At 49.5% G+C, this 12638-nt stretch overlaps 1 protein-coding gene across 1 annotated transcript in view; it reads left to right on the forward strand.

Moving 5' to 3' along the window:
- The window catches only part of ARHGAP32 (Rho GTPase activating protein 32), a gene marked incomplete at both ends in the record, with an annotated part of 105416 nt that extends 93205 nt beyond the window's left edge, over nt 1-12211 (forward strand). The window contains 8 exons of the mRNA XM_079545820.1: nt 816-923; nt 2455-2600; nt 4282-4483; nt 5249-5394; nt 6505-6579; nt 7097-7951; nt 8606-9522; nt 9923-12211. Of these exons, the coding sequence (XP_079401946.1) occupies nt 816-923; nt 2455-2600; nt 4282-4483; nt 5249-5394; nt 6505-6579; nt 7097-7951; nt 8606-9522; nt 9923-12211 (4738 nt within the window). The remainder of the gene's footprint in view (nt 1-815; nt 924-2454; nt 2601-4281; nt 4484-5248; nt 5395-6504; nt 6580-7096; nt 7952-8605; nt 9523-9922) is intronic.
- Nucleotides 12212-12638: the final 427 nt, after the last annotated feature.

Genomic DNA, 12638 nt, shown 5'->3' on the forward strand with positions numbered 1-12638 from the left:
TTTGCTGTGGGCACTATGTGAGATGCAGTGAGATGGGGCTGTGTGTGCTGGGAGGGATGGAGCCCCTCTCCCTCTGCCCAGATTTGCAGTAGCAGTGGTGGATAATGTAAAAAGCAGCTTTATTTTATTGGTGAAGTTTAACCTGGAATCTGCTGGGCCTCTCTCCTACATCTGTAAGAAAGCTGGAGGCTCTCATTGCTTAAGTTGTATTCAGATACACTTTGCTGGCATCCTGGGCTGTTTGAAGCTCAGGCTCCCCTTACCAGGTTAATATTCAGTGTTCTTTCCTGTAACTCCTGTGGCTCTGGGCAGCCTGATCTGGAGGTTGGTGACCCTGCACACATGGCAGGGGGGTTGAAACTAGATGATCATTGTGGTCCTTTTCAACCCAGGCCGTGCTATGATTCTCTGAACTCTCAATGAACGTTGCAGAATGATCAAAATGCTTCATAAGTTGCATTTTAGTCATGGGGTGGTGATAATGCAGCAACGTGATGAAGTTCCAGGGTGCTCTGCTGGTGGCATTTGGCTGATCCCCGTCCACCTCCTTGTCTGCTGGATCCAGTCCTGTGGCAGAAAGCAGCTTTTTCCTTTGCCCTGGATAACTCAGAAGAGACCCCCCCCCATGTAGCTGTTATGATAAGGACAACTTCACCATTCTTCTGAGGGTGCACAGTGCAACTTTTGTTTTGATTGGTTACAGTAGGAAAAAAAAAAAGAAAAGAAAATGCAAACAATGAACTGAGGTTCGTTTTGTCGATTGCAGCATGGCACGCTCATTGATGCTGAACATTTGTGCCTCTCTTGTTTTCCAGGACACTGGAATACCTAATGAGACACTTAGCTCGTTTAGCTGATTACTGCACCATTACCAATATGCACGCGAAGAACTTAGCGATTGTTTGGGCTCCAAACCTTTTAAGGTAAACTTGTTTTTTTCCCATTTCGAGACTTATATCTGTTCTCCAGTAAAAGGAAACCACAACAATCTGACCCTTTTCTCCATCAAATGTGCTTTTCTCTTGTCACATGTCTAATAAGTTATACTCAGAGCAGGGGAAGAGCCTGGACTGTTCTCCCCCTGCCCCACCAGCACAATTTCCAGATGATAATTTCCACTGTATGGAACTGGTGTGTCCTTGATCATCCAGGAAAACGTGTCCAGTGGCATCACTGATTTCCCACTGCAGAAATCTCCAGGCTTTCATCTGACAGCTTTTGGCTGCAAAAATTCAGACTTCGGAGTCATTTCTCCAAGATCATTTCCCTACAGTTTGTTTTCAATGTGCCTGACGGGGTGTTCTAAAATTAATGGTGTAATTTTAAAATTTGTGCTTTAAAAGAAAGAAAGAAAATCACCCCTGGCCTCTATTGCATTGATTTCTGCACTGCTTTGTTACCAGCCTGAGAAGTCTGAGTCATAGCTCCCCCTGTGAGCAGTTAATGAGGGAGAGCTATTTTCTCCTCTCTGGCAATTCACTCACAAGCACTCCTTTTAAAAGATCTCATTTGAGTTTGCTGTTATGAATACTGGGATTCTTGCTGAGCAGGACCAGCTGGAGACATTCCCTGCTGGAGGGAAAGCCATGCAGAAGCCCATGCTGGGCTTTGTGCAGTGCCACTGCATTAAACTGCTGCCACTCATTGTTTCTGGAAGGAAGTTAAGGGTGAGCTCCTGCTTTGTGTATGCAATACATTTACCTCCATCTGGACCTGCCACACTCTTCTTTTCCTTTTTGACCCAGTGTTTCTTTTGCCTCTTTCAGCCTAAACCCAAAATCTGGGTATGTCTTAGTTTCAGCTGGGATGGAATTGGGTTTTTTTTTTGCAGTGCCATGTTATGGTTCTAAGAGAAAACCAGTTCTGATAGCTGATGTTCATAGTTACTGCTAAGCAGTGCTGTGCAGAGCCCAGGCCGTTCACAGCAGAGAGCCCAGGGAGTGGGGGGGAGCAGGATGAGGACAGCTGAATGAAACTGATAAAGGAATATTCCATCCCATACGACAAGGAGGTTTTGAAGGGGGTGGGAGTTCATTCCTTCCACTGCTCAGAGGCTGGCTGGGCATTGCTGGGGGTGGTGAGCAGTACGTAGTTGTAACTATTATCCTTTTCCTTTTCTCTATCTTAATAAACAGTTTTATCTCAATCACCAGTTCGGCTTTGTTTTTCCCCTGATTCTCTCTCCTGTCCCATTGGGAAGGCAGGAAGTGAGCAAACAACTGCATGGTGCTGAGCCACCTGCCAGGTTAACCACAGCAGGGTATAAATCACTGCAGTCAGTCTGATGGCTGTATAATGCTTTGATGAGATTTCATCTCTTGTCTGTCCCTAATGTCTTGTCTGCCCGTGCAGTGAGGCATAACAGTTAACATGAGCCAAAGCCTTACCCAAGGGGCGCACACCTTCCCACTCTTCTGGCTGGATGCAGTGGTACTTAATCTGCCTTTTCTTCAGATCAAAGCAGATTGAGTCTGCCTGCTTCAGTGGAACAGCTGCCTTCATGGAGGTGCGGATCCAGTCAGTCGTTGTGGAATTCATCTTGAACCACACAGACGTCCTCTTCAGCTCCAAATTCAGCTCAGTCATACGAGATGGAGCAGGTGAGGATCTTCCTCCATTAGCTTTACCTTGATCAAAAACAGTAGCAGACGCTTAATGGAAATCCTCCACAATATCTGAACTATGCTTTTACCATCAAGGAGACAACAGATTTCCAAGGTTGTATAAGAATATGGCAAACATGACCACCATCACCTTTCTGAAATAGCCCAGGATGCTGTACAACAACATGGGAATGTTTGGCTGCTGCTGTTAGGTCCTAGCACTGAAAAGCCATACAGAACATCTTAAGTCTGTTCCCCATTGCCTTTCTTTTTAAAAACCACTACTCATGTTAGATGAGTAAACGTGAAGAGCACAAACTGTTACTATTCCACAGTTTGTTGCATCTGCTTTGATAAGCTGACCTTCCAGTGAAGTTTGCACAGCCAATGCAGTTATTACCACCTGTGGAGTTTACAGAGCTGCTTTCCTAGAATATTTGTTGCTTCCCATTTTTATACAAGCATTACTCTACTTTGGACAGCACAGTTGCTGCAAGTCCAGCTTTTGTTCCTGCTGGAAGGCAGTTTTTATGTCAGGACCAGAGGTTAGCTTGGCTGGGAAAGGACAGCCCACAGCAGGTGGAGCTGTGCCAGGGGAAGATCAACATGCAAAGAACCTGAGCCAAATGATCATCCAGGCTTTAGAGTGGAGCGTTTAAATTTGGCTAATTGTTTAATGACTCAGGCTCACACTGTCTGCTTTACCACAAAACTGGGGGGCAGAAGGGTCAGGGTGTCTTGCACTGCATCAACTAAGCTCAGGAATACTGAGCTCTGGCAAAGCAGTCCCTCTCAGCACAGCATCCCAACCTGTACCAGGCTGATAGAAGCAAAAGCATTCCCCATCCTGCTTTAAGCCATCCCAAGTTAGTCTAGTTGCAAGACAGCTGGATGTCTGAATACCTGCTTGGTCCAAACTTCACCCTGAGTACACAGGTACAGCTAACAGACACATGAGGCTGTGCACGTGTTACCCAGGAGCTGTGATGCTAAAGGAATAAATAGTAGGAATGGATCCAACCAGGATGGTGATAGAAGGGGATGACAGACTTCCTTCCCACACCTCTTACTCACATGAGCATAACCACGTAAATGCTTGCTCTGTAAGCAATGGCAAACAAGGACAGCTCTTAGAGCAGACTCCTCGTGCTCCCTGCAGCACTGCTCTGCCCTCTAAGGCTGAACAACAGATCGTAGCAGCTGGCATTTATCTCCAAAAACAAGCACAGGCTGTAAGCAGGACAAGAGAAAGACACAGCTAGATGCAGTTCTCTGTATCCACCTGCACACTGGTTTGTAGCAGCTTCAGTGCGTGCAGCATTTCCTGTTGCCGTATCCTGAAAATGCTTAAACCTGAACTTTATAAGAACAAAACTCACTGTCATTATGATGTTTTGCATGGAGATGAAGCTTAATTAAAGTATGGCAGTGAAGATTTCTACCTATTTGACCCAGTTTTCCAGGTTTTTTTTTTGTGTGTGTGTTTAATACAGTAAGCTGCTCTCAATTATGAGTTTGTCCTTCATCATAAACATCCCTGACAAAATGGTTGTTTTGACATCATCCTCCAGTGGTTAGGATAGCCAAGTCTCAGTAGAATATATCACCTCCCCCTGAAGTGTGATGGCTGTGCTGCTGCTTTCTGATCCTCCCTCTTATCTGTGGCTTTCCCTTACAGGACACAGTTCTTTATCACGACCCAAGTCTCTGTTGGTGTCTTCTCCCTCCACAAAGTTGCTCACGCTGGAGGAGGCACAGGCACGGACACAAGGCCAGATCAACTCCCCCATGGTGACAGACAATAGATACATTGAAGTGGGAGAAGGACCTGCAGCTTTACAAGGGAAATTCCACACGGTCATTGACTTTCCATCAGAAAGGTAGAGACGAGTTTCATTTCCAGCACATTTGTTTGAATGTGTTTGTTTTGTTTTGTATTATTACTACTGCGAAAACTTACTGAAACTAACTTACGCTAATCATGCATAAGGCACTGTAGGCAATTTCCACCCACTTTGGACTCTTGAGGATTCAATGAACTAACACACAGTTGCCCTGTTAGTAGGCTCAGTTTAGCCACACAACAGTGCCATTCCTTCCTTTTTGAGCAGGCAGTCATGAGATGTATAAAGCCATCAGATTTCTATCCTTGCCTGTGCTAGTTGTACATGGAAACACTGGGGTTTTCCTGATCTCAGGACCCCATGGCTGAAACAAACTCTGGTTGTCTAAGCAGACCCATTGGACAGAATTGCTGGCACTGGAAATCAAACAGGGCAGTGGAAGGAGGCTGATAATTTTTTATCACAGCAGAAGAGATGCTTCTGAATGCCCTGTAAGGCTGCATGGTTCCTCAGAAAGCAGTTATAGAATAAAAGCTGTTCCTTGCATGTTGTACTGTACAGCTGTGGAGCCTTTGCTCACCTGCACTGCATCTTGCTTTGCATAGATTGGAGGAATTCATGCCAGCTTCAGGGCTGAGCTGTAAGAATGGAAACATCTTTGAAAGAGGCTGAATTTCTAAGATCTGTTTCAGCAGAGGCTGGGCAATGCTAGTAACAAGCCAATGGTCTCAAGAGCTCAGCACAGCTCTTCCCTCACCCTGCACCACAACTCACCCCATTCACTCTGTTTTCTCACTCCAGAAAAAGACCGCCCAGTAAGATGAAGAAATCACCCGTTGGCAGCTGGCGTTCCTTCTTCAACCTGGGAAAGTCATCCTCTGTGTCCAAACGCAAACTGCAGCGCAACCCCAGCGAGCCCTCAGAGATGAAGGTCATAGCCCTGGCAGGTAAGGCTGCAAAGCCAGCTTTCAAAAAAAACAGCAGTGTAGGATTCATGCTTTCAGTGTGCTTGGATCTCCTTCTAGCGTTCAAGCCCGTGCATAGCATCTTTAGTTAACCCAGCTTTTCCGAATGTGTGTTCACTCAGGATCCGGACCCGTTAGAGCACAGCCCTTCTGCCTTTCCTCCGAGTAGCTTTGGAAGGACAATAAATGAGCGCCTCTACAAAGCTCTCAATGTTTTCTTCCGACACTTGCTATGGAAGTAGGAATTCACTTCTGGCACCGTTTTGCTTTTGTCAGAAGACACACATCTAAACTACGTAAAAGCACTTTTCCACAAACATTCCCACAGAAAGAAGGCATCCAGCATCTTTCTGTAGCTACGTAGACTCTGACTTCTCAGCCCTTTCCATATATAATTTACTGTCTCTTTCCAAGTTTAAAAACAGCAACTGTGCATTTTTGCAGAAGAACATACCACAAATCCTGAAGTGTGGCCAGCGGGGAGTTGTGTCCCATCCTCACCCTGATGCCCTTTTAAATTATACCCTCTAGTTTTCAGCGTAACAAACACATTCCATGGCTGTACGTGAAGACAGTCTCCCTTGAGCATTTTAGTTGTGCTTGTTTAGTGCTCATAAAACCAGCTGTGCAAATGTTGCTTGCTTCCCCCCTGTGAGAGTGTTGCTGTCAGGAGTTACCCAGTTACCACGGGCACATCCAGAAGGACCTGCCTGGCACAGTGGGCATGTGGAGCAGCTGTCTTCCAACCCATCATCTGCAGCAGTGAGTTGGCATTTTGGTATCAAAAATTGATACTCTCTTGTAATCACTTCTTGTAATCACAGGTTGGAAGGGACCTCTGCCAGCCATCCAGGCCAACCTCCCCCACAAAAACATTGCATTCATCTTAGACTAAATCACATTAACACCATGACAGGATAATGGTTTTCTTCAAGGGCTTTGGAGTGCAAACCAAACAGCAAACAATGAAAGCACAACTATTACTTTCAAGACAGTGGTACCGTTGCTAGAAGCCTTCCTGCCACCACTCCATAACCAAATGTCAACCACTTCCATAATTCAGCTTGTCACTGTCTGGTTTTATTTCCCCAGGGGGACGAGGAGACAGCGGGACTCTTCGCTCAGCTAAAAGTGAAGAATCACTTACCTCTCTGCACGCCGTTGATGGTAAGGCAAAATGTGGGTTTAAAAAAAAAAAGGTAACATCAGAGATTGCAGATAAGCAGCAGGGCAGATGCCTGCCACCCCTCAGTAAAAGCTGGACTTGTTAATGAAGCAGCTTATCCAGCGCTGTTGGGCAGTGGTATCAGAGCAGTGCTTTTCAGATCTTTGTTTTTCATCTGAGAGTTTTGTATCCCTTTCATTCCTTGCCCTCTCCCCCTTTCTCTTCTAAATTGAAAAAGATAGCATTGGAAGGAAAATGTTTCCTGAGAGAGGCAGAACCGCAGCACACTTCAACCCATTTCACTTATGCAAACAGCTCAGTTCCAGACTGAGATGGAGCTGATAACTACTTTGAAAAGAGTTTGAGCAAACTTAATTAACAGCTATTGATAACTACACTGTTTTTCTGTTTAGAGCTCGCCAGGTGAGCATCTTGCATGCTATTGAGAAGCACCAAGCCATTGCCTCCTCAGACAGTGAAAGTTTGACACTTAACCCCTATGTATCTATTCATTCCTAGGTGAATCTAACCGGTTTCGACCCAGAAGACCCAGATCCAGTAGCGATGCACTGTCTGCTTCCTTCAATGGAGAGCTCTTAGGAAGCATGAATCGCTGTAATTCTTATGACAACCTTCCACATGACAACAGTGATGGGGACAAGGAGCTCATCCACGTTCCTGCCCTCATTTCTCCTCGCTCTGCTGAAGATGTTGACCTGAGCCCACCAGATATTGGCGTTGCTAGCCTGGATTTTGACCCAATGTCTTTTCAGTGCAGCCCACCCCAAACGGAGTCTGATTGCCCAGACAGCAGCACCTCCATGCTGGAGTCCATCGGCATCAGTAAGGAGAAGCCGAGCCTCTCGAAGAAGGACTTAGAATCAGGCAGCCAGTCCCAGACACCAGGCAGCGCCACGAGCTCTGAGCCAGTCTCTCCATTCCAAGAGAAGATGAGTCCCTTCTTTACTCTGGACCTGAGCCCGACCGAAGAGAAGACCTTCAAACCCAGCGACACCTCGCCCCAGATGGGGAAAAAGCCCATCAAATCTCCACCGCTGACCACATCAGAACCTGTCTCCTTTGCACTGCCCAGCTGCACGTCAGAATCAATTGGGGGGATGCTCATCACAACCAGAAACTCTTCCACTTCCAACTGGAGCGAAGAGATTGGTATCGCTGAAATCACAAACAGGTTCCCAACCCAGATGTCTTTACCTCTGAAAGAAACTGAAAGAGCAGCAGAGGAGGAAGCCCATCAAGAGCTAAAGCATGCCCAGATAGTTGCTGCTGGCAAACCAGAGTTGCCAGACGAAGGGGAGAGACCAATGTCAAGCAGTCAGAATAAGACTGTACCCAGTGGACACGCACAGCCAGGTACAGTGCATTTTCCTCCATTCTTTCTTTAAGTTCCAAAGGGGACCTGCTCTCAAAAAAGTCCATCTCTGCGTGCCTTTTAGGAGAGGGGATTGCCCGTCAGTTCTGATCACAAGTGTTCTTGCAGGGCTGTGCAAATCGGTACGGTCTTAACCTCTGTCTTCTTCCTACATCACACAGATCTCGGATACCTGTCCATAATACTTTCTGTACTGCTTTCTTTTCCCATCATGTTGTACACGAAAATCTATAGCATGTTCTTCTAAAACATTTCAGCTGATAGTTCATCTAAGACTTCTCTTTTTTAAGTTAAAGATCTGCCAACACTCGAAGAAGGGATCCTTTTTGCCCAAAAACTTATGATCAAAATTGTGTAAGGGTGTCTCATTCTCTGCTACCTACTTCCTACCTCTCTAGAAATACAAGAGGAGCCTTTAGACAATCTCTTGTGTTTTTCCCTCTTTGCGATGAACTGCTGTGCTATTGAGCAGCATTTGTATGTAAGACAGAAGATACAGTGTTTCGCATCAGAAGGAATTACTACTGTGAAAATGTGGAAAGCATCTATTTTTCTTGGGGTAGTCATTAAGGTTAGGTCACTCTCCTTACTGGGTAACATAAAATCACTCTCTCTTTCGATTTTCCCCCTATTAGGAGCAGTTGCCCTCGACTCCCCCCAGGATCCTGTTCCTGTCAGTTCTGTGTCTCTTATCCCTCCTCCTCCTCCGAAAAACGCAGCGCGCATGCTAGCCCTAGCGTTAGCTGAGTCTGCACAGCAAGCATCTGCTCAGTCTCAGAAAAAGCCAGGAGATGCCCACTCTGAAAGCACCACTTATGGAGAAACTGAAGCTGCTACAGCTCTGGAAAAGCTCCATCTCTCTGCTGGAGCTCCAGACAAGCTTCACCTGTATACTGATCTGCCTGAGAACCAGCTTCACTTCCAGACTAGTGCACCAGTTGAGCAGGATTTTCAAGCTAGCAGCACAGCTCAGGAGCAGAACCACCCTCCAGGTGCACCTGGAAGTCAGGACCCCCAGCCTCTTCACACCAGCGTGCCTGGGGATGTGCCTGCTAGAAGAGATGCAGAGCAAGAGCAGCCCAGCTACCTTGCTGGTCAAATGGAGAACAAAGAGCAGTTCCCAGCCCCTGCTGAGGACTGGGAGCAGACACGGCAGCACGCTCCAGGGGCACTGCCCGACTGGGAGCCACCTACAACCGACTTACCTATGGATAAGCCCCACGTTCATGCATGCACGTCCGGGGACAAGCAGCTCACTTCCACCTGTTCAGCTGATGACAAACTTGAGACTCCTGTAACTGCTGGGGAGAAAAGCACCCCAGTCCCAGTGCCGTACCTGACAACCATCCAGACAGCAGCAGCTGAGCCTAACCGTGCACCAACATGTCAGCATGCAGCTGGTCCAGCCCTAATTCAGGCAGATGTCACTGGCACGGCTGCACAGCGCACACCCACAGGCAGCCAGCCCACCCCACCACAGAGGCAGGATCACCAGTCTGCAGTGGGACAAGTGCCAGCGGCCTCTGCAAAAGCATCCAGCAATTCCAGTCAGGTATGTGGATGCGCCCCTTGCTCGGCCTTGCACCTGTTTGCTAGTGCAACACCTGTGCACAGCTCCTATGTAATTGTAGGGGACTGAAGTCAGGGAGAGTTGCACTCAGTCAGTCTCGCTCCTGGAAGAGGTAGGAGGCTCCTTGCAAGTTACTGGAATTGTGAGTGTATGGCAGAGGCACAGCCTGACAGGAATGCAGCACAAAATTGCCTAGGTGAACATAAAATAATGTCCCAAATATACTTGCTCTCAGAAGTTTTGAGGGGATGGAGGGGAAGGGGGAAGTATTTGCTGGGGTTACTGATTCAGCGGATGGCATTTCTGAAGTGCTCAAAACCAAATAACTGACAGATATTCCCAGTGAGGGAATTGCCTCTAACTTCTGATCTCTTCCCAACAGGTTTGGGGTGCAGCTGCACCTGAAAAACCACCCGAGCCTACTCCTGGTTTTGCCACAGAAAGCACTTCCAGCAGCCACCGCTCCTCCTCTGTGCCCAGCAGCCACCAGAGCCGTTTGGAAAAGCCACGGGAGGGTACGAGGGCTCCCCTGCTGCACCTGCGCTCCGAGTCGGTCCCTACTCACTCCTCCTATGGCTTCACTCCGCCTGTCCCACCTGTGAGAACGCTGGAGAGCAAAATAGCTGCCGCCATGCACTCCAACAACACTGACGCGATCAACAACTCCAACTACCACGCCTTCCTGGCTTCCTCCATGCTGGCCTCCTCCGTAGAGGAAGTCCTGCTGCCTCCTCCAGCACCGCCACCACCACCGCTGCCACCACCACCCCTCGCTCCGCCGCCGCCCCCCAAGCACGCCTCCCTGCAGTCCATGTATGTGCCGCACCCCAAACCCGAGAGCATCCTGGAGCCCTCCGGGCCAGACGTCTACCTGCACCACAAGCCGACCTCCATCCACCAGTACCGACCTGAGAGCGTCCCTCCTCACGTGAGCTATCACAGCAAGCCGGATCAGCACCCAGCCTACCCTCCTCGATCAGAGACGCCCACTTCTGCGGGCGCTCGCTACAACACCTACACAAACCAAGGGAGGAGCAGCTCTGTTGTCTACTCCAAACCTCGCAGCCGGATGGAGTTCGCGTCTTCCGTGAGCCCCACAGGTCTGCGGAACGCCACCTACGCTGAGGACCCTCCACCCTACCCCACCATCCGCAGGGTTCAGTCGCTGCACGTTCCCACTCCGGCCGCCTCTGCCATCCGCTCCGTCCCCATTTCGCGCACCGAGGTGCCTCCAGACGATGAGCCACTGTTCTGCCCGCGGCCCCTCTACCAGTACAAGCCATATCAGCCTCACTCCGACTACCACGTCACTCAGCTGCAGCCTTACTTTGAGAATGGGAGGGTGCATTACCGCTACAGCCCTTATTCCAGCTCCTCCGGATCTTCCTATTACACCTCTGCCGATGGGAACTTCTATGACCTGGACCCCTACAGCACCATGCGGGTCAGGCCTTTCCACCCGCTGCACAGCCGCGACTTCGCGTCCTACGAGGCACGGCTTCACAGCAAGGGCTTGCACCGCTACCCCGGCCTGTCTGCCTACCCGCGGGGCGGCCTCATCGGCCACCTGGCAGGCAAGGAGCACAGCTTCATCAGCAGGGACGTGCCTCCTGCCCCGGACATCAAGCACATGTACATGTCGTGGGACCTGGAGGACATGGAGAAGTACCGCATGCAGTCTATTCGCCGCGAGAGCCGCACACGGCAGAAAGTGAAAGGGCCGCTGATGTCGCAGTATGACAACGTGACCCCGCTGCTGCCAGAGGACCCGGGAGGGCCGGATATCATTCACTTGCGCAGCAAGTCGGACCCTGGGAAGAGCGGGCTACTCACTGTGGCGGAAGGGAAGGAGGGGAAGTACCCGGCCAAGGCAGCTACACCTGACGGGGAGGAACGTTACTACATGCAGCACCCTGAGCCAGAGCTGGACAGAGCCCACTACCATGGCGCCTACGGGAACGGGCAGCCGGAGAAGCCGTCCCTTCCCCAGAAGCAGAGCAGCATCCGCAGCAGGAAGCTGCACGAGCCGACCTGCAGCGCCAGCGACCACCGGCCACACCTGCAGCAGGAACCGAGCCACAGGCAGCCTTCCGAACCCAAAAACGGACCCCCTTATCCTGATTACAGGCCCAAAGGCGCCGAGCCCACTGAGCCCATGGGCTACCAGCACTTGGGCAGGAAGTACATCCTGGCAAACCAGGACACCCTGAGACTAAACCACAAGGAAGTGAGGCTGGCGGAGGACAGGCCAGATTTGGAAAGGTCCCGAGCCAGGCCCAGCACGTCCATTGAGAAACACCCCAGAGATGGCTACAAGGAAGAGGAGCACGCAGCCTCCCCCATGGCACCGCCGCCTTCACCTGAACGGAGCCACAGCCTCAGGGTGCAGCACCGCGAGTCCGTGGAGAAGGACTCTGCCCTCTTCTACCCGTACCAAACCCTTGGGAAACGCCAAAGCACTATGACTGTGATGTCCCAGTATGATAACGTGGAAGATTACCATACCATGCCTCAGCACCAAAGAGGGGGCTATGCTGGAGAAGGGGGGTGTGTGCCCCCCGCTTTTACCCATGTGCACAGTAGAATTTACGCCACGGCCCTCGGCCAGGGGGCCTTCCTTCCCACAGAGCTGTGTTTGCAAAGGCCTGAAACAGAGGTCCATGTTGAGTGAGCACACGGAGGTAAAAGAAATAATGGAAATAATTGAAATAATAGAGTTTTAAACAGCCTCTGCTGGACAGTGGACTGTTTTATTTTTTCAGCGATGGAAAAAAAAAAAAAAATAAATTCCTGCCCCAATGAGCAAAGCAAACCCACCTTCAGCCCCATCCCTCCCAGCCCACCACTCACTGTTTTTATGTAGTAGAGATATAGCTTTTTCATGTCATTTGAGACAACTGGAACGACAGGGCAAGCTGTTGGTGCACAGATATTGCCAGAGAGGACAGGCAGAGCTGAAAGAGATGCTGCTGGGGTAGGGGAAAGGAAGTTTTTTCTTTCCTGGATTTAACATTGGCCGTTATTACCACTTCCTCACCATGCCTCCATTATCCCATGCATGACAGACTGTGCATGCTGCTGTTTTTGTGAGCCCCATG

Source organism: Tetrao urogallus, assembly GCF_951394365.1.
Source record: "Tetrao urogallus genome assembly, chromosome: 22".
Lineage (NCBI taxonomy): Eukaryota > Metazoa > Chordata > Aves > Galliformes > Phasianidae > Tetrao > Tetrao urogallus.